Source organism: Mytilus trossulus, chromosome 7, assembly GCF_036588685.1.
Source record: "Mytilus trossulus isolate FHL-02 chromosome 7, PNRI_Mtr1.1.1.hap1, whole genome shotgun sequence".
Taxonomy (NCBI): domain Eukaryota; kingdom Metazoa; phylum Mollusca; class Bivalvia; order Mytilida; family Mytilidae; genus Mytilus; species Mytilus trossulus.
Genome location: NC_086379.1, coordinates 43,720,098 through 43,746,073, shown reverse-complemented (window position 1 = coordinate 43,746,073; position 25,976 = coordinate 43,720,098). Strand labels below are relative to the sequence as shown.

At 32.7% G+C, this 25,976-nt stretch overlaps 1 protein-coding gene across 1 annotated transcript; it reads right to left on the bottom strand.

Annotated features, from left to right (window-relative positions):
- Nucleotides 1-2,529: 2,529 nt before the first annotated feature.
- LOC134727056 (uncharacterized) lies at nucleotides 2,530-11,824 on the bottom strand. Its single transcript, XM_063591442.1, has 6 exons — nucleotides 11,734-11,824; nucleotides 8,073-8,250; nucleotides 6,744-6,826; nucleotides 5,465-5,572; nucleotides 4,809-4,829; nucleotides 2,530-2,790 (listed from the first exon to the last, which is right to left on the bottom strand). The coding sequence occupies exons 1-6, from the start codon at nucleotides 11,786-11,788 to the stop codon at nucleotides 2,567-2,569; spliced, it is 669 nt and encodes a 222-aa protein (XP_063447512.1). The 5' UTR covers nucleotides 11,789-11,824; the 3' UTR covers nucleotides 2,530-2,566.
- Nucleotides 11,825-25,976: the final 14,152 nt, after the last annotated feature.

Genomic DNA, 25,976 nt, shown 5'->3' with positions numbered 1-25,976 from the left:
AAACAAGTTGCACTTATATACTCAGAAAAGAGGAACGAAAGATACCAGAGGGACAGTCAAACTCATAGATTGAACGTAAACTGACAGCATCATGGCTAGAAAAAAAAATTATATAAAGACAAACAGATAAAAATTGTACAGAAGACACAACATAGAAAACTAAAGACTAATCAACGGAAACTCTACCAAAAACTGGAGGTGATCACAGGTAAGCAGATCCTGCTCCACATGTGGCACCCGTCGTGTTGCTTATGCTTTTACAAATCACATAAATAGGCTAATTCGATAGGTCACATTCGTGACAAGGGAAGGAAATTGTAGTTACGACATAAAAAACAAATCCGATATCATCTGTGAAACGGTTATTCCATAACGGTCAACCACTTCGTGATGGCGTCCGTAAATTTTACGAAGAGACGATTTCAACATCAGCATTTAAAACTCTTGGTTTAATAGATTCCTTGTGAGCAGCAACCCTCTATCGAGGAAATCATGATAGGAAATACAAGCCTGGGAATATCGTATCAATTGGGAGATATGTACTCCGTATGCAGGCGTTGCTGGAATTTGCTACATAGAAATTCACAATTGGAAAGCTGCAATCATCAAGTTCTGCTTTCAACTGACCCTTATTGTCAATTTCTAGATGAAGTCCACAAATGAGGCAGACTTAACTGTATCTGTAGTATCCTTTATCTCTAGTTTGATAGGACAGATTCGTTCAACATAGTCACCAATTGTTTTGTATTATTTTGTAGGAGAACAACATCTATATAGTGCAACGTAAAGTGAAAGGACATTGCTAACTTCTTATCTTTATAAGTTCCTGTATGAAGTCAGACATAACTGTTTCCAATAGGAATTCCGACAGTCTGTTGAAAAACACGTACTCCGCAAGTAACAAATATCTTGTCAATCGAACATCTTGATAATGTCAGTTTCAGAAAATGTGTTGCTTAATCATTGAAATAATCAGTTATTCAAAAAAGAACTTTTGATTTTCCTAGAGCTATACTATATAGAAGTTTTGTACTTTATATAACTGAAGTGTTCTTGTTCTCCTTTTTTTTTCTTCAATCACAAAAAAAACGTACCCCTGAGGAAAATTAATGGAGGAAATTCCCACATCAAATGGCCAAATCAAAAGCTCAACACATTAAACAAATAGATATCAACTGTTATATTCATGACTTGGTACAGGCGTTTTTGTTATGAAGACAATGGAGGGTTTAACCAGGTTTAATAGCTTGCAAAACCTCTCAAATATATGACAGTCGCATACAATTCCATTCTATAGACAAATGGATACCGATGTGCGAAAAAAACAGACATAAAAGGTAAAAATGTCGAAATAGTAACAGATACGTTAAATTGAGAATGAAAATATGGAATGTGTCAAAGAGACAGCAACCCGACCATAGAAAAAACAACAGAAGAAGGTCACCAACAGGTCTTCGATGTAGCGAGAAATTCCCGCACCCGAAGGCATCCTTCAGCTGTACAGAAATATACTAGTTCAGTGATAATGAACGTCATACTGGTTATATTTTCTACTTTCCATCAAATACCTTAGTGTGTCATACATAATTGTCTGTCCAGTAATGAATATTAGCTGACGAAATCCGCAACGGTAACCTTTATTATCTTCAAAAACTGATTCAATTGATTGTTGTTACTCGCTACATTTAGGCTCATGATAAAACATCTTCCTGAGATGATAAATTTGAATTACATTTAGATCGCCAGTAGTTGTATAAGTAGAGGGCTGTGCAATGACCAACATGGTAGAGGGTCATGCAATGCTTATGCAGTTCAGGTTTTGATGTAAGTGTAGGCGACAATAGAAATAGACGGATTCGCAAATAAAGCAGAATTGTTTTACATGTATAAATATTTAATCATATAATGCGCCTGCCAAAAAAGGTATACATGTATTTTCTCCAATATGCAGATTGGTCTGTATATGTTATGATGCCTTTTTATTCTTTATCTTTTCAATATATATATAGTAAGAAAGAAACCATTACGCGTTGAAAATAGAAAAGTCCTTTTACATGTATATGATTTATGATAGTTTTCGAATCTAAAAATCAGTTATTTCTACATCTGCAACATTCTACATCACAAAGAATTGGTTCGTTAATTGCAAACCTATCTTGGCAGGAATTTCCCATTTACGTCGTGTTATGGTTGCTATCTTACTAGTTTAAAAATACCAGAACATAGCTTCATCAAATAATGAATACACTTTCTCCATACACAATCATACATCTATAGATCTTTTGCCAAGTGCATAATTTCTTAAAATAATTATGCGTGAGATGTATGTATACTGACGCCTACTGATAAAACCACATTTTTCATGACCTCAACAAACCATACTAATAACTCTAAGCAAAGTATACTGAACCGAACCGGCAATCAAAAAAGGAACGTCTATTAAAATTGACAAAATCAGACTATATCAATAAAGGATCAAGTGAAAGACAATTGTCGTACATGTTTGCCATGCAGTTTTTTCGTCTAACTTTATTTTAATATTATAACATGTATAATGTTACATTGTTCATTTGCTATGTTTCTGTTTCTTTCTACAGTGACGCTTAGGTTTTGTTGGTGCTGTTGTGGTAGTAGTTGCCTCAGTTATGGTTGCTGTTTCTTCGGTTGTGGAAGTTGGGCTTTCAGTCGTTGTGTCCATGCAGTCCTTTGGAATGACATCACTCGTATCACAAGGAATACCAGATGTACATGTTGATGGTATGTTGCAAGGAACAGAATTGACGGGAGGTGCTGAAAGGATATAGAAAGATAAATAAAAAAAACTGTCGTCATGTGTTGGTTAAATCATACCAGCGTCCTAAGTGACATTTGTCATTAAACTGTTGTACGGATGTATTTATCGACTGATTGTTAAAATCCAATGACCAGTACGTATACATGCATATCTGGATACCCATGTTTTTGTTAATAGATATAGGGAGGTGGGTATGAGTATCAATTATACAACTCTCCATCCAAGTAATAATTCATAAAAGTAAACCATTATAGGTCAAGGTACTACCTTCAACACGGAGCTTTGAGGATGAACACGGATGCGGCCACTTACGTTTTTGACAAAAACCAGCTGAAAAGTGACATTTTTTCGGATATTTGGTAGATTTTCCATATTTGAGATTGAATCGAATCGTTTTTGATGACTTAATAAGTTAAAATCTTAAAAATAAATTAATTGAATCATATGAAATAGACACTTAAGTGTTCAAAAAGTGGTCAAAATCTTTCGTCAGATGAAACTGAAATTTGAGGCCAAAATCGGTCCTTACCGGACCTACTCCTTTTAAAATTGCTTGTTTGCACATTGAACGACAAATTTATGTGACGTATAAAAAATTTCTGACATCAGACACTAAAATCAATCAATGTATTAGTAGATAATAGATATTTTTGTGTTCTGTTAAATTGTTCCTTTTAAAATGGTTATACGATGATGACTGATGTACCCATATTTTGCCTATTTTATTGTTTATTTAACGCATCAATGTAAACAAAGCGGAATTTGATAAGACTGTCATTAAAGTGAGAGGGTAAGCGATATAGAACCAGGTTTAACCCACCATTTTCTACATTTGAAAATGCCTGTACCAAGTCAGGAATATGACAGTTCTTGTCCATTCGTTTATGATGCGTTTTGTTATTAGATTTTGCCATGTGATTATGGACTTTCCGAATTGATTTCCCCCTAAGTTCAGTATTTTTGTGATTTTATTTTATACCTACACGGGGAATAATTGTTACCCTATCTGTATATAGTATGCGGTGCGTCGATAAGGAAGCCTTGTATTTATCGGATGAAAAGCAAAAACCGCTTCTTGCGTATATACAAAATGTTGTCCTGGTATCTATGATGAGCTTATTTACAATCACTGGGTCGATGCCACTGCTGGTGAAGACTTATTTCCCCGAGGGTATCACCAGCCCAGTAGTCAGCACTTTTTCTGTGCTGACATGAATTATCATTGATATGGTTATATTTATAAATTAACTGTTTACAAAATTTTGAATTTTTGAAACACTAAGGCTTTTCTACCTCAGACGTCACAAGTTGCCTTCGCTGTATTTGACAAAACCTTTAGGTACTTTGGTCCTCAATGCTCTTCAACTTCGTAGTTTATTTGACCTTTTTAACTTTTTGGATTCGAGCGTCACTGATGAGACTTTTGTAGACGAAACGCGCGTCTGGCGTATATACAAAATTTAGTCCTAGTATCTATGATCAGTTTATTTACAAGTCTTTGAATTGACACGATAGGGTAAAAATTCGCTTTTTTCCCAATGACACTTTATGTTGGTTAATGCTAAACAAAAACCATATAAAAAATTACAGGAATAATGACAAAAAAACATGTATAGGGGAGGGTTGAGATCTCATAAACATGTTTAACCCCGCAGCAATTTTGCGCCTGTCCCAAGTCAGGAGCCTCTGGCCTTTGTTAGTCTTGTAGGATTTTAAATTTTAGTTTCTTGTGTACAATTCGGAGTTTAGTATGACGTCCATTATCACTGTACTATTATGCATATTTTTAGGGGCCAGCTGAAGGAAACCTACGGGTGCGGTAATTCTCGCTACATTGAAGACCCATTGGTTGCCTTCGGCTGTTGTCTGCTCTATGGTCGGGTGGTCGTCGCTTTGACATATTCACCATTTCCTTTCTCAATTTTATTTACCATTAATTTTGCTTATTCAAAAAATAAACTGTAATTTACATTTTTTCTTAAATAAAAATCAATTAAACGATTAATATACTTACATGTTGCAGGTGTTCCGGATTCTGCAAGAGAAGTATGATGAATTATCAGAAGGCTTAAACAATCAATTTACTCTTCAGTATTATAAGTTTTGTGACGTCATTGAACTTGAGGTTAACGGTTATTTATATGTGTGGTTTCTTTTCTGGATAAATAAACAATACGTTTTTATACTTGTACTTTATAGATGCCTGTTAACAGTTTATAACAAAAAGGTACTAGGTATGACGACTGAATTGCACTAAAAACTTTTCAAATACATTACACTAAAAAAAATATTTTTTAAATGCATGATTACGCTATTATTACAAGCAATTCCTATTCCACCAATGACATTGCAATGGCTCATTACTAATAAAAATACCGTCATTGGTTGTATCAAATAAATGAACAGCATACGAAATAGGAAATATGTAATCGACAGGTAGTTTTTTAAATAGACTACATAGTAGATAAATATTGAACCGATAATCTAAACTTCAAGGTTGAAAGAAACCAACAATAATGTTTAAAAAATGACAAAAATAAACTAAAAAAAATAAACCGAACAAAAATGACACACAAAAACATGACAAAAAAAGAATAACTGCAACTTTTTTTTCTGTACAATCTTGAATTAATTGGATGTTGGATGAAATTTAACTAGGGTTGTTCTTACCTACAGCTTCGTAAACTGTTACAGAAGGTTCTCCATTAAATCCATTTATGTCACAAACTCCACATAAATCAGTAAATTCTCCTGTCTGGTTTGCGAAGCCTCGTGAATCTAAAAGAGAATTTAAAACTTTCAAAACATTATATGTGTGTAAATGAGCTACATGTAGTAGATAGTGAATCAAGACATAAACATCGAACCAACAAAATCATTATTTTATTAGGTTTCCTTAGTTTTTCTCATAGCTACAATGTATCATCTTGTATTGAATTCTCACAACTTGCTGCTCGGTGTCAGCCAATAATCCTTGTTGAAGGCCGTTCTATGGCCTATATTGTTATTTTTATGCATTGTGTCTTAGAGAGAGATTTGTCTCATTAGCTCTCATACGTATAATGTAGATTGTAATTTATGTACTTTATACATTTTATGCACATGTTATACAAAAAAAAGGTAAGATTTTTTTCAATATTAAATCTTATATTTTTAACTATTCTTTTCAGTTGATACATACTTTGTGCCAAATCCCATTCGGGTATTACGCCTTTCTGTTTTAAATCGGGGGAAATAAATTAACCTGTATTTAATAGAATACAAATAACTATACTTTATCATGTCGGTTTGGTGACAAAAGACATTTTCAAATTCCAATCAAACGGATACTGGAAATAATTTTGCTTTGTTCTAGCAAGAACCAGTTGAAATTAAATGAGATGTATTTTGCGATGCTTTGTAATCGCACATCAGTGATATACATAACTCATCGAACTGTGTATGGTCAACATAGCATACTTGTATTGATTCCAATATCGAATAAGATATGGTTTGTATTCTCCTTTGATTGATTTACATATTTTAATCGCTGCATTTACAATGTATAAGATATGTGATTTGTGTATCGTTAAAGGTTTAAGCTGAATTGCTGATGCTTTGATAACAATTTGATCTCTGGATGATAGTTGCCTCATTGTCTAAGATAGCATATCTCCGCACTTTTATATAAGGTAAATCACAACATGCTAGTGATACAAAGATAGAAAATCTGTGGATTCATTTATTTTTGTGGGTACCAATTTTCGATTTTTAGAATTAATGATATTGTCATGCATGTACTTTTTAGGATTTATCTTTTATAATTGATTAGTATTTGTGTTGATAGGACTGAAAACAAACACATTATCGAAACATTTTCAGTTGAAAAAAAACTCAAATGTAACAAGAAAACTTCTGTCTTTAAGAATCTTATAATATATTAAAATGATTAACAAATATAGACACGTACTGTGTGTTGAAAATTGAAACTTCACAGGGCTCCCAGTGTCATAAAAAATAGCGTAACAAATAAATTGGTTTCCCTGGTTTGCCCTGAAAATTGTAAATTCAATATTATATTCTTGTTCAAATCAAAGTAACATGAACATCTAAACATAATTTTATGAAACATTTGCTTTGTTATTTTGACCGTCACTTTTGTACCCAGTCATGAATACGACATTTGTTGTCGATTCGTTTGATGAGTTAACGGTTTTGATATTGCCATTTGATGAGAGATTGTACCCAGTCATGAATACGACATTTGTTGTCGATTCGTTTGATGAGTTAACGGTTTTGATATTGCCATTTGATGAGAGACTTTCTGTTTTGAATTTCCGGAGTTCAGTTATTTTTTAAAACTCCTGGTGTTGAACATGGTGAAAGCAAAATGTGTTTCACTGATAGAAGTCGATATCAAAACTCATATCGAAACATATTTCTTCCCAAACACTATAATTGTCTTCAAGATGTCTAACAATTAACCATGTTTTAAACAAAGATATTAATATGGATACAAAACAATCTCCACTATTCATTTGCATTTGCAATGCAAATTGTATAGTGTGTGATGTCTTTAGTCGGTTTTTTTTACAAAATATTGAGTGAGTTTTTTGGTAATGGTCACAGACAATCTGATATTCTTTGTCGTAAAACAATTAAGATTTTTATAACAATCCGAATGGCAAAATAATAACTCCAGTTAGTAAGAAATATTATCTTATTGATTAATAGTTTAAGGGGGGTACAGAACACCTAAGGCATTTAACTTTTTAAATCAGTTATATGTTTTAATCCCATATTATACATGTTATAAATGAGCAGGAATCAAGCTTTGGAACGACACAACTAGAATGTGTCAAACTGCTTTATAGCCAACCAAATTATTCCTGTACATTGCGCGGTTCAAATTTCTACAAATTTTCATACTTTCGTTAATACGTCAAAGTAAATATTTTGTCAAAACTTTATAAAAACTAAACGAGCCAAATATATCTAGTCAAAGTTTTGGGTACCCCCTTAAACAATACAAAAAAGGATTAAGGAATAATTTCCAATGTGACTTATATCTGTTACACAATACATAACAGGCCAAAATGACTTCGATCTAAGCGTTTTTAAGTTTATTCGTATGTGCATATAGACATCAAAGCAGACATGTATGTTACTTAAGATATTTATCCGGGTTTTTTTTTCTTTCGTTTTTTTGTTTTTGATTTTATTTTTGAGGATAGGTTGATCTTAATTGCTTTACAATTGTCCACAACATCAACAAAACGAAATTAAAACATTGACATACCTAACAATAAGAAAGCGTTCTGTTATTTGATGACACTGTAGTTGGACAGAGTTAGAAACAATACTTGTTTCACCATCACTACTAAATTTCCATGTGTAAGTGGGTTTTCCTGCTTCGTAGATATTAAATGTTTTGTTGCGCCATTCACAGGGAAATTTGCATGGAAACTCCGTTGTGCCTGAAATTTGAAGTTGATGCTATTGGAAAATTTAATTTATGAACATGACAAAACTTTCAATCTATATTTTTTATTTCTATCTTTTTGATGGAATATACTACCTTGTCACAGTAAAAATTCTCCATTGGGCTATCTTAATACAGTTAATGGCAGACCAAACATTACATGTAAACGCCATATTAACTCCGAAACTTCAGTAGACAAAAACAAGTAAACAGGTGATATTTAAAAATAAATCTAATAAAATCAACCAAATTATTGTTACTTCAGCTTTGGCTGCGGAAGTTTGAACACAAGTTTCTGAAATTATAAATGAGAGCACAAGCGAACATATATACGGCTTTGACGTACATCATTATTTACACTGAAATAATCTACATCATAATTTTAATACACAGTATTTGATTTTATTGGTTAATAAGTGTTTAACGCCACTATCAGCACTATAAAATACATTTTCGTGGCGGTCAGTTTTTTTGTTGTTGTTTATTTGTGGAAGAAATCGGAATATCTGGAGAGAATAACCGATCCGCCATAGTCTTTTAAGATTGAGGTTGACGCGTACTTGCCACGTTCGGCATTCGAACGGATAACCTCATCAGTAGAAGTTTCACGCTCCTTAGTCCTTTCGTCAAACAAGGCCCCGTAAAGTAAATAAACCTATAGCACATGACAGAAAATAGTATCAACAATTACTTTAAACTCTATGACAGCTGCAATAAACGTTATTTTTTTATTTCAAATAGCCAACAATAGATATAGGAAGATGTGGTATGAGTGCCAATGAGACAACTCGCAATCATAGTCAGAATTTATAAAAGTACACCATTATACGTCAAGGTACGGTCTTTAACACGAAACCTAAGCTCACACTGAACAGTAAGCTATAAAGGACTTCAAAAATGCCTATTGTAAAACCATTCAAACGGGAAAACCAACGGTCTAAGCTATATAAAAAACGAGAAACGATAAATACTTATGAACCACATAAACAAACGACAATATCTATAATTGTTTCTTACGTCTTATCTTGATTGGAAACAACTACGTCATTGAATTTCATTCTTGAGAAATCAGTTAATCAAGACTAATAGCTTGTAAATGCGTCTTGTAAAATTACTGTGATAAATTCTGCTTTTAACTGACAGTGGTGCGGTCTTGGGATTGTTCAAATGACTATAAATTTCATTTCATCTGAAATTTGGGTTTTTCATTTGAAGTACTTATATATATATTGGAACTTGTATAACTAATTCTGATACTATTTTAAGTAGAATTAATAAAGTTTGATGTTCCGTGCATAAGGCACGAGAAAAAGTTTTGGCGGTTTCTACGGGTTTGGTGTTATTGTACTAAATATATATAAAGTTTGGCATTTAAATGTATTTGTATCGAAGGTGCTCACAGTTGCGGCCATCGTACTTGTGCACATTCGGTTTGTTAGATACGGTTGGTTGCTGCTATTTTTATTACATATATTGATATGTTGTTGAGTCGAAGAAAGCGCTACAATAAAGTGACATAAACTATTGTATCGCAAGAAAAAATATGTGTTACTGCGAGCAACTGATTCTATTTCTGTGTTTGTTTTGTTTATAGCCTATTGAATTAAGAGAAGCAACACTTAAAATTCGGACGAACAGTGCGATGGGGAATTTAATTTGTATCATATCTATCAACTTTAATTTTATATGCCTACTTTAATAACCCTTAGCTATTTTGATGAACATCATGTTTGCCATGTTTCAAATCTTACAGACAAAGGTAAAATTACATAAGTACATGTGGTACATTTGAATACATTAAGGATTTTATCACTGCATCGAGTGTGAGATGGTATTTCTCAATTCAAAGCCAGTTTATATTGAAAATGCGAGGCTTGCCGATCATTCTATATAATGTATATGTTACTATCGAAAGAGGATAAATATCGTAAATCACAAGATGCAGTGGTATAATCTTAAAAGCTACATTGTACATCGGTATAATCTGTTTCCCTTATTATTTATATGTAGAAGATATACAAGCTTCATTTTTACTCTTCAACAAATTTCACGACCCGCCGAAAAAATATGTTATTTTCATATTTTATATCCTTTGGACATGCTCACTGGAGCAAATTCAAATGATGAAAGCAAAATGATTTGACATCATAATTGAATTGTTACCAATAAAAAACTGAAACCATACAAACAATTATATAATATATATATATATATATAGAGAGAGAGAGAGAGATTTATCATAAAGACAGTGTTAAACCAATCATTTTAAAACCCTATTTTACTCCAGTCTTTATTTTCATCTCTTATTTTTAAAGAAATTATTCTTTCATCCTATTTGAACAGTGTGATTTATGTTACTAAGGACACCCAATGATTCTTCTTTTTAACAATTTTGATAATGAGTTCTCTCATTATATTATATATAAAATTGAGAATGGAAATGGGGAATGTATCAAAACTTTGTAATTCATCCAGATTTAAGACACATCATAACTCCGGTTACTGACATATTGACGACGGGTACCTCCACCAGATATAACGGGGCTTTCTTTTGTGTTTTTGTGTGTTGGCACTACCTGTCATTGTCCGGGAACGAGAACAACATCTTGCCCGTTAATATAGGGAACTAGCTATACATGTAGTGTATATATATATCACCACAAAGTCACAGAGTTAATGTTCACATGTTTAATCGTATTTATAAAAGTACATGTATAAATAATATATATTCGATGGTTCACAATTATCACTTTCAATACAAAACGTTACTAAATTCCAGGTCTATAAAACATCATGTTACTTCAAGCTAATACTCCAATACAACTCTGACCAATACATAAAGTTTCTCACAAGATTGAGCTATAAACATATTCTTAATTTATGTAAGGCATTGATTAATGTCTTAGATTATTTGGATAAACTATTGCAGTTCAACTGTGCAACTAATGTATCGTATAAAGTGTCACATTAAACAAGATGAAAGATCATTAAACTGATTAAGAACTGACCATCAAATCTTAGATGGAATTGATTACGCCACACTTCAATGAAGAAATGAGAAATTCCCGCACCCGGAGGTTTCCTTCAGCTGGCCCCTAAACAAATATATTAATGTCATTCTATATTAAGGAAGGTAACTCTAAAAAAACGTTTTGTTCACCTATTTAATCGACGTGTTTATTTTCTGCAGTTACTTTCTTTTCTTAAGAATTCACCTGACATAAATGAAACTGACTATTAGAAACACATCTTTTATTTAAAAGAAGAAAATTCTTAGCTGATGCCTTTTCAATATTTCAATTCACATCAATACAAAATATCGTTGAATATATTAAACCATACGCCTTACTAGATTTAGTTTTTATCCATTCATTAAACACTTATTTCATTAAGCGTTATCTTTTCTTTGTTTAGGTTATGTATATTTCATAAGATAAATCATTCGCTTGGCATGAAGAAAAATAAACTAATGTCTTACCTGCAGAGATTTCAAACAAGAAGAACAGCAAATATACCAGCATTTTTGTGTGCATATTGCTTGCTCCTACCAGTATGTCTTTATCAAATAAATTCAGTGGACAATGTAAATAGAAAAAATGGAGGATCTAAAATACATACCTTATGTGCGTAATTTGTTGGAGTTTTGTTCAAACCTGTTGCACGTTGTAACTTCCTTGATGACTTAATCAATTGTAAATACAGTTTTTTAATCACAAGTGTCGTCACAATCATGTGTTGTCTGATAGATTTGTAAATTATAAAGACAGCAGGCCTATATGTCTCAAAAATATGACATTTAAATTTGGCCAAGTTGGACTCTGCTTTACGTTGAAATACTTCTACAAAAGTTTCCGTAAGTCCTATATATTAATACTGACGCAACCTATCAGGGTAGAAAATGTGGTTCTACAAATATGTTGTGTTTTGCCATGCTCAAACTCGCAGGACCTACATGAAACTAAAATTAAATTTTGGAATTGAAAAATAAAATTTTGGAATTGAAAAATTAAATTTTGGAATTGAAAAATTAAATTTTGGAATTGAAAAATTAAATTTTGGAATTAAAAAATTAATTTTATTGAATCTTTGGAATATGGATGTAATGTAAGAATTAGTGTGTCAGTGAAAATGTATAAAAAGATACTAAAATTGTAATGATTTTATTAAGTGTCTGTTAATCCTTATGTGTTTCGTACAATTTACACGATTTTATACCGATCATTGGCAATGAAACTCATCAGTAGACTTTTTGTTAAGTTTTTCTTTTCATCATGCTAAAATTTATAAATAAAAAGAAGAATTGTTGTCAATTATGTTGAAATTCAAATTGATGCAAGAAGTGAGTGTATGAGATTGATATGACCAAATTTTGGTTTTCGTTTGTTTTGCATTCATAAAAAAGTAAAGGAAATTAATAAAGTCTTCCCCTCGAACTCCGGAAAAAAATACATCCGCATATAATCCAAAATGTGACAATTTTACCATGTCTTCAAACTCCGTTTTAAAAGAAAATCACGACTCGTTTCCTAAAATAAAACTTATAACTCCAGCAAAATATTAGACGATAAAATACATATTGTTTATTGATATATTTTAATTGTTGAAACTATAAATATGATAGAATAGATCAGTAGTTTTTGTTGACTTTTAATCAGAAACATGTAGTATATGTACATCGGAAAATGAAAAATTACAATATATCAATATAGACACATGTCCGTTAATTACCATTTTGTTTAATGTTTCGAAAGATCGAATGTACTTTCAAACAGGAACAATACATTGATTGGAGGAATTCGAACCATTGAAAATTTATCTATCACCTGTTGACATTCGTAGATCTTCCTGTTTGTCAACACGGATACGGAATACAAGGGTTATCCGATTCACCGACTAGTCAAAGCACTTTTTTTATCAGTTTGTAGATTTTGTAAAGCAGATGTTGTATGTTAACGATAAAGATATGTTGTAATAGATTTGCTATGCAGTAAACTATCATAGGGGATGATGAAACCCTTTGCAGCCTCATATGGTAATACATCAAATATATAGATCTACCTATTGTCCCAAAAAAGTCATGATATCTTTAAAAACCACGAGGGGGGGGGGGCATGTTGATAAAAATCAATAAAAGGGAAATAACTTCTTAAGGGGATGATGAAATCCTTAAAAAAAGTTTATCTGGTAAAACGTCATGGTGTGGTCAATGGATGGTTCAAGTTTGGTATTGATTACTCCAATAGAAGTGCTTGGAGGCCGTGCCAAAATAATGATAGGAAAAAAAGACAAGAAAAGTCACAAAAACAATCAGGTTTACCTCGCGTAGAGGAAATACCTTAAAACATGTCTATTTTCTACGGGAAGTCTGACTTCACATCTTTCTTTTATGTGTTGTGCGCATTTGTTTGAACTTTTTGCTAGGTTACTAGCTACAGTACTTTTGGTCAAAAATATGTAGAGGCGTGGGTATGCTGACATCAACAAAAAGTGTAAGCCTTGTAACATAGTTCTTGTTCATAACCTAAATAAAACTTTGTTTATATATTTAATTTCCAAGTTGGCGCATTCAATAACAACATTTGGTGATAAAGTTTAAGAAAGCAACAACATTCTATCAGTTAACCGAATAGTCGAGTATCATTTATGTATTATACATAACTTATATATTAGGCACTACCGAGCGATACTCGAGTACTCGTTGACATTCTTAATAAATACATACCTTATGTGCGTCATTTGTTGGAGGTTTTATTAGAACCTGTTGCACGTTACAACTTTCTTGATGACTTAATCGATTGTAAGTGCATTTTTAGTTTCTTGATCACTTGTGTGGTCACAAACATGTGTTGTTTGATAGATTTATAAATAAAAAGCCAGCAGGTCCAAATGTCTCCAAAATATGAAATTAAAATTTGGCCAATTTGGACACTGCTTTACATTGAAATACGTCTACAAACATTTCAGGTAGTCCTACATATTAATACTGAGCATGGGATCTTTGGAATATAGATGTAATGCAAGAAAACATGTTAACGCTCCAGAATGTCAGTGTAAATTCATGATAAGATACTACAATTGTAAAGAATATATTTAGTGTCTGTTTATCCTTATGTGTTTCGTACAATTTACACAAATTTATACTGATCATTAGCAATAAAACTCATCAGGAGACGTTTTGTTTAGTTTTTCTTTTGATCATGCTAACTTTATAATCAAATTAAAAAAAAAAACAGCAGTAAAATACTGTACTTGTATTTTTCTTTTATCAAACACATATTTTTTATCTTTATATTCTAATTGTTTACACTATTGATATGAAATAATAGCTCGGTAGTTATTGTTGAAGTTTATTCATATACATATAGCATATGTACATCGAAAAATGCAAAATAATAAGTAAACAATGTACATGTAAACATATGGCCATTAATTACCGTCTTATTTTTTTTTTAGATCGAATGAACTTTCAAACAGGAACAAATCATTGATTGGAGAAATTCTAAGCATTAAAAATCCACATATCACGTGTTGACATTCGTGGATCTTCCTTTTCACCAACATCAATAAATGATAAAATGTTTATCCGATTCAAATGACTAGTCAAGGAAACTTTTATCTATCTCTGTTTAAAGCAGCAGCTGTTTACAATAGAGATCTGTAGATATGTAGTAAACGATAAAGTCTACAATTAAATGAAGAAAAAAACGTATGGACTGCAGAGGCAAGGATTGTGAAATTCGAAATGCCACCTCTAGACCGCAAATTGTGCCACCGAATGCCTGCTATAATATTTGATAAAGAACATTTAAAAATGATAGATTTTTAAATATCTTCTTCTTCTTGGTCTTTATCATTGAAAGACCAAAAACTTTTCAACCATACTATAATTTTACTTTACTTAACATCGTTAACACATTTAAAGATGCCATGATTAGTTAACAGAATTTCAAACTAAAAATAAAATTATGAAAAAACAAGACAAATCATAATAAATAATGAACATACATTAGAAGAAGCGTTATTGAGTCACAAAAATTGAAGTGGCCACAAAGGTCTTCTTCAAAGTGTTGAATATAATAAAGTTAAATGAAATTTAGATTATTCAATTTGTCACTGAACCTTCAACTTGGCCCTTCAAAATTTCAAAAACATTTTTGCTATTTTCAAAGAATGTCGTTACTACCTTATTGCTATATATACAACAAGATATACACGTACGGAGGAACAACAAATTACCATTGGAGATAAGGCTTCCTCACATGCCTACTAGGAGTAAAGAGAAAGTGTTATGTATGCTGGACAATTATTGAAAAGGGTACCCACATGACCCAGGAAAAATGGCCACACAACCAATAAAGTTGTCTAGAGTGTGGCAATCATGTGTACCTTCACTAATTAATTCAAAATTGTGTGACTATGTTGAACGTATCTATCCCATCAAACTAGAGATAAAGGATACAACAGATACAGTTAAGCCATCCCCCATGCCGACTATCATGGCATATTTGGTTTTTCGGACTCATATCTTGACTTACATCTAGAAATTGACAATGAGGGTCGGGTATAAAACAAAACTTTACGACAAAAGAGATGATTTCAGCTTTCCAATTGTGAACTTTCCATTTCTAAGTAGCAAATCTCCAGCAGCAGCTTCATACGGGGTATTATATATCTCCAGGTTGATATGATATTCTTGGCTTGTATTTACTATCATGATTTTCTTGGTAATGGGTTGCTGCTCACAATGAATCTATCAAACCAAGAGTTCCAAATGATGAAGTTAAAATCATCCTTTCGTAAATTTTACGGTCGCCATCATGAGTTGGTTGACCGTTATGGAATAACCTTTTCACAAATTATATCGGATATATTCCTCACGTCTTAACTACAATCACCTTTCCTTTTATGAATATGACCTACCGAATTAGACTATTAACCGGATTTGTTATAACATAAGCAATACGACGGGTTCCACATGGATTTATGAACTTTACTGTTCCTCTGGTAACGTTCGTCCCCCTTCCGAAATACTTCATCGTATACAACACTGTCAATAATTAATGTGTATAACTACTACCTGTTTCAAAACTGTTGCTGTAGTTATTGTTAGTTGAAATTAAAAGTTGAATAATATTTCAATTATATGTCTATGCCTTGACGAGTATTATAAAACCCAATTACAAGAGGAAAAGATGATTTACATATGGACAACGAATGTTAATGATTTTTCATTTATAAATACAATTTAAATGCCATTCATGCTTTTAAATTTGATTTGATTTTTTAGTGTTTTACATGTAAGCCACTTTTTAACACCGCATTAAGGATATTTCTTGACAGTCAATTTTTAATGGTGGAGGAAGCCGGAGAAAACCACCGACCTTTCATAGGAAAACTGACAATCTTAGTCAATTAAGATTGGAGTAGAGACTGAGTGCACACAAAGGAGCGGGGTTCGAACTCACAAACTCAGAATTGACTGGTTAGTTATTACAGTAGTAATTACCAATGTGACCACTCGGCCACCGAGGCCCACAATTTGTGTATGAACATTGAAGGTTATTTCAACTTTAATTTCTTTTTGATGACATCAAGATAAGAAATTTAAAAAAAATGAATATTGAAGTTTAAGATATATCTGTGTGTGTGTGTGTGTGTGTGTGAACTTGACTATGATTTATCCAAAAAATCAAGAATTATGGATACATTTTATTTATTCTTTCTCCTATGGATTTTGTAATCATTTTTTTTTCTTCCCATTTTTATATTCACTTGAAATACATTAAGTAAAATTTTGCAGAACATCGTAGAAATAAGTCTGGTCAAAATGTTAACAAAGAAGAACAGTGACCGTGGATTTACTTTTAGCTCACCTTGCCCAAAGGGCTAAGTGAGCTTTTCTCATCACTTGGCGTCTCTCGTCCGTCGTCTGTAAACTTTTACAAAAATCTTCTCCTCTGAAACTACTGGGCCAAATTTAACCAAACTTGGCCACAATCATCATTGGGGTATCTAGTTTAAAAATTGTGTCCGGTGACCCGGCATACTAACCAGGTCACGGCAAAAAATAGAACATAGGTGTAAAATGCAGTTTTTGGCTTATTACTCAAAAACCAAAGCAATAAGAGCAAATCTGACAGGGGTTAAATTGTTTATCGGGTCAATATCTATCTGCCCCTGAAATTGTCAGATAAATCAGACAACCCGTTGTTTGGTTGATGTCCATGAATTGGTTATTAAGGAAATTTTTCTGTTTTTGGTTATTATTTTGAATAGTATTATAGATAGAGATAAACTGTAAAAAGCAATAATGTTAAGCAAAGTAAGATCTACAAATAAGCCGACATGACCAAAATGGTCAATTGACCCCTTTAGGAGTTATTGCCCTTTATAGTCATTTTTTAACCATTTTTCGTAAATCTTAGTTATCTTTTAGAAAAATCTTCTCCTCTGAAACTACTTTGTTAAATAAAACCAAACTTGGCCATAATCATCATTTAGGTTTCTAGTTTTAAAATTGTTTCCGGTGACTCGGCCAACCAACCACAATGGCCGCCATGGCTAAAAATAGAACATAGGGGTAAAATACAGTTTTTGACTTATTTAACAAAAACCAAAGCATTTAGAGCAAACCTGACAGGCAGTGAAATTATTTATCAGGTCAAGATCTATGTGCCCTGAAATTTTCAGATGTATTGGATAACTGGTTGTTAGGTTGCTGTCCTTGAATTGGTAATTTTAAGGATTTTTTGTTTTTTGTTATTATCTTGAATATTATTATATGTAGAGATAAACTGTAAACAGCAATAATGTTCAGCAAAGTAAGTCCTAAAGATCAGTCAACATGACCAAAATGGTCAATTGACCCCCTAAGGAGTTATTGCCGTTCATAATCAATTTTTAACAATTTTGATAAAATTTGTAAATTTTCACTAACATTTTCCACTGAAGCTATTGGGCCAAGTTCCTTATAGATAGAGATAATTGTAAGCAGCAAGAAAGTTTAGTAAGGTAAGATAGATCTACAAACACATCCCCATCACCAAAAAACAATTTTGCAATAAATCCATCTGTGTCCTTTGTTTAATATTCTCATAGACCAAGGTGAGTGACACAGGCTCTTTGGAGCCTCTAGTTTGGTCTGCTTTTCATGAAAGCTCATTTTTCAGTCAAAGCTCAAAAATTACGTTCATACGCAGAGCATTTGAAAATTAAGATAATATATAAATACATAAATACAATGTGTATAGAGCGCATTATATAATAACAAAAATTGCTCTAAGCGCTTCACATTTAAAAAAAATATATACACATGTACAATACATAAAACATAAATCATAACAAATCACTAACTTAAAAGAATCAAACATATGAACATTTATAAGAAACTTAAAACAAGAAAAAAAAAAGAAAAGAAAGAAATAGAAAAAATGCATGTACCCTAAAATATACAAAACTGTCTAAAACTAATGCAGTCAGTTAAAAGAATATAAAATCTACAAGACATCATTAAAAGCAGTCCGAAAAAAGGAGTATTGAGTTGCTTTTTAAAAACACCTTAAGAATATACAATCCGTAAAGACGATGGCAAAGTAATCCAGAGTACAGCCTTAGTTTGTCAAAACGCCTTTCACCGTAGCTTTTCGTTCGAACGTCATTTGGAGGATGTGGGAGCATATACTATTTTCCTAGGGGATCTACTTGGCTTGTATGGCATAATTAAATTTTGAAGGTAACTATGAACGGTGTCTTCAACCTATGCCAACATTTGATATAAATATATTCAACCTATGCCTACAAACAAAATACAATAGGTGTTGTTATAGCTATTATTAATTAATAAAAGGTAAAATACAGTCAGTATATTTAAGCATTAAAATATTACTCTTTGAAAACTCAGAATCAGAAATAAAGTATTTATAAAGTTGTGTTGTAGTAAAAATGGAATAATTAATAAAAATCTAACAGGACACACATTGTTAGATAGAAGTTCAACCCTTGGATACTAGCAAAATAGTGTTGAAAAAAATAAAAATCAATCATAATCATTATGAAAAAAAAGACTAACTTTCTGAAATTAAACACTTAAATATAACAATACTTGAGAAAAAAGAGATAAAAAGCTATTTTATTGGTGCAAATCTTTATGAAAATTTTTGTTCATTCTGTTGTTGTCTTTAATATGAAACATACTTAAACAAGCAACAACATATACGAACTTACCAAATTCAAACAGATTTTTTTTAAATCAAATAAACTTTTCAATATAAACTTTAAAATAAATATCAAATAGATTTTTATAACACTTAATCTGTATCAAATTATTCAACCTATGCCAACATTTTGTCATACAATTTTATACCTAATATGACAATAAGATTGCTTCTTTAATAAAAATCGATAAAATTCTTTTTTTTCCTCATCATTTCATTATATTAATTTTTAACTAGTTTCCTTATGAAATAGAGATCCTCAACACACACAATTATACCTACATTTTCACTTGTACTTGTAAAAAGTTAAACTTTATACTTTAACGGTAGGTTTAAACTGGTTGTAAATTGATTAGCCCCTGATTAATTTATGTTTTTATAACACTTAATCTGTAACAAATTATTCAACCTATGCCAACATTTTGTCATACAATTTTATACCTAAATTTCAAAATGTTGGCATAGGTTGAATGAACCCTATGAACCTTCCCATGCTGTGCTTTGTACACATATAAAAGAAGTTTATATTTGTAAATGTAATATATGGGTAGCCAGTGTAATGATATTAAACAGGCGTAGTTGAGTCAAATTTTTATTTTAAGTGTTATTCAACGTGCTGCTGTTTTTTGCACCGCTGTAACTTACTGGTAATGTTGGTATTAGTACGGTACAACAAAGCATTGCCATAGTCCAGCCTTGTTGTAACTAGGGAGCACACTAGTATTTGACAGGCTTCAACTGAAATTTAAGATCGAATTCGGCCAATATTCCGAATTTTGTAAAAACAAGCCTTAGTGATCGCACTGGCTTGATGTTCCATACTGGTGGTTTTATCAAAATACATTCCCAGATTTTTCACACAATACACGTAGCTTAACACTGTTCGAGCAAATGTCAGACGAAAATATGAAAGATGCTTAAATTGATGTTTTGGAGCAAAGATGATTAGTTCTGTTTTGTCTTCATTAAGTTTAAGCATGTTGGCTCTCATCCAGTCACCAAAATCGATCAGACAAACATTTGTCTATGCGTTTGGACAGATCGCACCAGTCTCCTTTCGGTCTTATGATTTGATAAACCTGAATATCGTCTGCGTAAGAATGGTATGACATTCCGTGGTGCCTACACTTTTCGCCTACTTGTTTTTCGAAAATACAATATAGTTTCGGCCCTACGACCAAACCCTTCGGTACACCAAAATGGAGTTTGGTATCGTCAGATTTTACGGATCCTATAGCAACACGTTGAGTCCTGTTCATAAGATACGATTGTAACTATAGCAAAGCATCTCCAGTAACACCAAAAGAATATTCCAAACGATCAGAAAGAATCTGTTGGTCGATGGTGTCAAAAGCAGCCGATAGATCGAGCATGAGCAAAACGGCACAACATTTATTATCTCGTGCATATGCAATATCGTGATGATCACGTAAGAGAGCAGATTTCTTGGAATGACATGTGCGGTAGGCTGACTGAACATTATCATGTAGAGAATGTGAACTCATGTGATTTTCCAGTCGACAGTCGACGACCTTTTCCAGTGTCATTGAAATGAAAGGTAAGTTGGAGACTTGTCGGTAGTTTTTCATGTTTTTGAGCACCTCTTTATCTAGACTTGGTTCTTTAAGTAATGGTCTTACAACTGCTTGTTTGAACTATAGTGGTACACACTATTCTGATAGCGACGTGTTGACTTTATCTGTTATTGACGGCAACAAATGATCACCACATAAGTAGTTTTGTTGGAAACGGATCAAGTTCGCAAACCTTTGTCGGAGCAGCCAAGATAATTTTACGAAGTTCGTCATTTGAAACTGGCGATAACGATCTTTTATTTCAGCTCTCATTGTATCACGATTGTAACTTTATGAATTTTTCTTAGTCGTGAGATTGTCATGAAAGGCACTTTTTATCCAACAAAAAATTCACAAAATTTGTCAACCAAAACTTTTTCATCATTATGCGAAGGTAGTATGATTTCTCGCATATTGCCCATGAAATCATTTGTCAAACAATGCAATTGCTTTTGATCCTGTTCTATCCCGGATATTTTTGTTGAAAAAATAGTCCTTGGATTTATGGAAAAGCTTATGATGGTGTGATACTAAACCCCTTACGGGAAGGATTGTGCCTGATAATCATATGATGAAATCCTAATCTTTTAATCAGTTTAATTGAAGTCTGAAGCTGGCATGTCAGTTAACTGCTAGTTGTCTGTTGTTACTTATGTATAATTGTCATTTTTTTACTTTCTTTGGTTACATCTTCTGACTCGGACTTCTCTTGAATCGAATTTTAAATGTACGTATTGTTATGCGTTTACTTTTCTCCATTGGCTAGAGGTAACGTGGAGGGTTGATATCTCATAAACATGTTTAACCCCGCCGCATATTTGTGCCTGTCCCAAGTCAGGAGCTTCTGGTCTTTGTTAGTCTTGTAATATTTTGATTTTAGTTTCTTGTGTACAGTTTGGAAATAAGTATGGTGTTCATTATCACTGAACTAGTATATATTTGTTTAGGGGCCACCTGAAGGACGCCTCCGGTTGCGGGAATTTCTCGTTACATTGAAGACCTGTTGGTGACCTTCTGCTGTTGTTGTTTCTATGGTCGGGTTGTTGTCTCTTTGATACATTCCCCATTTCCATTCTCAATTTTATTGCTTGCTTTCAGAGAGGTATCTTGAAATATTTGATAATGAACTGTCAAATTATATTTCCGTATTCGTCGTTTTGCTTTTAGACGATCTCTCTTAGCTAAGCGGAGTTCGTCTGTATACCACTCAGTGTTAGAACGCAGTATGATGTTCCTCGATTTTAATGGTGCATGCTTATCAATGCTTGAATTAAGCTCAGTGGTATACAGGTTTACTATATTCTCAACCGAACCCTCACGCTTTTCAACTATTTTAGTGCTGCTCAAATCTTGAATCTATGAAGTCAGCTGTTTTGATGTCACTAAATTTGCGATAAGACATGGTATGTCGTCGTTGTTTCTTCGTTGGGGCTTTGAGATCGTCAATGATGTAAACAAAGCTAGGTATAGGACATTATCATGGAATATGAAATTTTCTGTTGAAATGATACAAATTGAATGTTTTGAATAAAAAGAGAGCGTCAACTTCTGTGCACATCATATTAATGAAGCCAAACGGCCGTGGGGAATTGATTATAAGGCCGCAAACTCCAAAAAACAAATTAATTAAGGCAAGTCTTATTACATTATCATCACCATAAACTTGTTTTATTTGACTTTAAAAACGTTAACTAATAGAAATTTATTATTATTTGGTGCTATTTTAAAAGTAAACATTATTGTATGTGCGAAACATATTGAATGTAATAAACAAATCATTACAGAGTACTTTTTAAAATAATATTATCAAAGAACATTGTGGAAATAGTCCTTTATTATTCATTTTTAATTAACTGCAATGGACAAGAAATCCTGCAAAGTGAATTTCAAACCCGACACCTGTGCCAATACTAGAAGTCTGACTCATTCCGCATGTTTCCAACCAAACGTCGTCGTCTTTATCTAAGTGTACTAAGACTGATTCTGTCGTTTTGGGGTAGGATTTGTGATTACTGTTCATCAGTTCTCCTATAATTGCACCGTTTCGCATGATACATATTGTGACATATGTGTTTACAGATGTGGTAGCAGTATATGTCAGAAAATATGTTCCTGAAACTGGTGCGATGAAATTTCCATGAAATGGTTTATATCCATTACCAATGTTTAGATGCATGGTGTCGAATTTCAGTTGCTGTCCTTTACCTACGTCGAGTAGTGCTTGTTTCGGTGTAGCCATAAATGCAATGTTTGGACACGAAGACGCTACAAAAAAAAATATAACTAATGTCTCTTGTTATACAGGCTAGTCGGCCAGTCTCAAGCAAACATTGATAAATTAAATCGAATAGTGAACCCGGTAAAAGAAGATTTAGTTACAGTACTTGTATGTTTAAAACCAGCACCAACTATCCACTTGAGTATGTAGGGTTTGGAGAACATTAAAATCGGGTCACGTACGTTGATCCAATAATTCAGCTAATCAGATCGTTACCTTTATTCCTGTACAGTTTTATTTAATTTATCGGGACTCTCTGTTTTCTCTCTCGATAGAGATGGTGTAACAGATAGTGGGAAGCTGGTTTTAACAAGACTGATTTAGTTGAAGCGATTTTTATTTAAATTAAAGCGACAGATTTTATAAATATTTAAATCTTATCAATTAATTGAGAAGAGTCAAATCAAGGTCACAATTAGAAACTGAAGGAAGCATATGCACATCAAAATATGTATCGACAGGGTAAATATCTCCTCCTATGTATGCAGTTACCACCATGCGATAATTAAGCCACAGCTGTCTAATGCGTAACTCTGATATTACTTTATGTTGTTTTGTATTTCCTTAATATGGTTTGGACATTACGTAATGATGTTTTAATATAACTGAATATTGAATAGTCATAACTTAATGATATTTCGATATGGTTTCGTATTGGCTTGATATAAGTTTGTCATTACTCAATATGGTTTTGTCTTTACTCGATGTGGTTTCAACATTATTTAATGGTTGTGTCATTTGTCAATGTGGTTTTAACATTTCTTGATGTGTATGTGACTTAACGTAATGTAGTTGTTTCATTACATGTTGTGGTTTTGTTATTTCGTAATGATGTATTTTTAACATAACATAATGATGTTTCAAAATTTGATGATTTTACACTACTTGATGTGTTTGATTCATTATTTGATGTTGTCTTTTCATTCTTTGATGTGATCCTGTCATTCTTTGATGTGGTCCTGTCTTTCTTTGATGTAGTTATGCCATTATTGATGAGGTAATACCACGTGACCTATTCGGAAAAATACCTCTTCTATTTTTCGATAGATTTCCATGTTAAAAGTGCATTGAATTCGAGCTTTTGAATGCGTGTGGCCATCAATCTAATGAGTGTTCAAATTAAAGCTCGGGTTACTGTTTAGGCTAAACTATGAGTTAGATTTCGAATGCAAGTCATGCTTAGAATTAAAGTTCTAGTTAACATTGAGTTTCGAGTTGGTCTTTTGAGTTTGAGTCACATTTAAAGGCAGAGTTCTAGTTACAACTTTGAATTTGAGTCACTTCTTGAGGTAGAGTTTGAGTAAGATTCGAATTTAAGTCTCATTTAGATTAATTAAGATATCGAGATAAAATTCTAGCTATTTTATCTGTCTTTTTGAGTTCGTAATTAAATTTTCTATATCGAAACAAGGGCTTTTGCCCGGGCTTCCGAAAAGAGGGCCCCGGGATATGCGTACTAAATAAACAATGTTGCAGTATACAAAACGCAACATAGGAGTTGAAATAAAGTTAGATGTGGTGTGATTGCCAATGAGATAACTATCCACCAGAGTTTAAATGCAGTGGGTGTAAGAAATCATATATAGGCAACCGTACAGCCTCCAAAACTCCGGAAAGTCAGCAACAAAAGGCCACTATGCATTATCTGAAAAAAAAATCAAACGAAACAAATAACGGTCTATTGTACCAAAAAAAATTATGACACATATGTATACAACGACAACAATTGAACTTCATGCTCCTGACTTGGGGAAGGTACATAAAGAAAGTGCATGTGGTAGAGTTTAACATGTATGTGAGCGAAGATCGGAATGTAACATCATTGTAAAAGCATAACACGAGAAAAAAATGTAAATTGGACAAAGTGATGCCCCCGCACTCTATTCATTAAACCGCTTATACCCCAAAAAGGACAAAGTTCAATTTTTCCATGAAAAGAGAAAAAAATAATAAAAAGATAAATCCCTCACCACATGGACACCTTCAATACATGTACAAACAGCTAGCAGAGTGAAAAATTCCTAGCATTCAAACTGTAGGATGAGTTATCTGGAACCGCCTGCTTATGCAAGTAAATTTCCCAAAAATGACAAAGTTTAACTTTCTCAGAAAAGATCACATATTAATAAAGATTTAAACCCTGACCAAATGCAGCACACCTTAAATATATATACAAACAGAGAGTAAAGAGAAAACTTCCTCGGATTCAAACTGTCGGAGGAAGTTATACGGAATAACTATATACCCATAATGGGACAGAAAGACGGACGGACGGATAGAGGTTAAACACTATGCCCCCATATTTCAGTTGCGGTAAAGTGGCTTGAAAAACATTTTCAATTAGCTGACTCAATAGATCGGTATGACTGGGTAATTTGAAACCATCGGGATGATCTCTGCTCAACGTGTGGCACCCGTCGTGTTATTCGCGTAATTACAAACCGAGTGATTTGGTTTTATTTGGAAATTCACATTCGAGTAAAAGTTGAAGGAATTATGGTAACGACAAACTGGAACATGTTCGTTGTCACATGTGAAACAGATATTCCAAACATTTTTTCAATTAGTGCGAGGTTGATCAGAGAAATTCAATTGATTAAAAGTATAAGATTGATATTCGTATATTATTATGTTCAAATGATCATTAACGCTAAAA

Excerpts from the sequence above, each read along its gene's own strand:
- LOC134727056 (XM_063591442.1), bottom strand. The coding sequence starts at position 11,788 with ATGCACACAAAAATGCTGGTATATTTGCTGTTCTTCTTGTTTGAAATC. Across the intron at positions 8,251-11,733 it reads CTTGTTTGAAATCTCTGCAG|GCACAACGGAGTTTCCATGC; the intron begins GTAAGACATTAG and ends TTCAAATTTCAG. Across the intron at positions 6,827-8,072 it reads GAACGCTTTCTTATTGTTAG|GGCAAACCAGGGAAACCAAT; the intron begins GTATGTCAATGT and ends TACAATTTTCAG.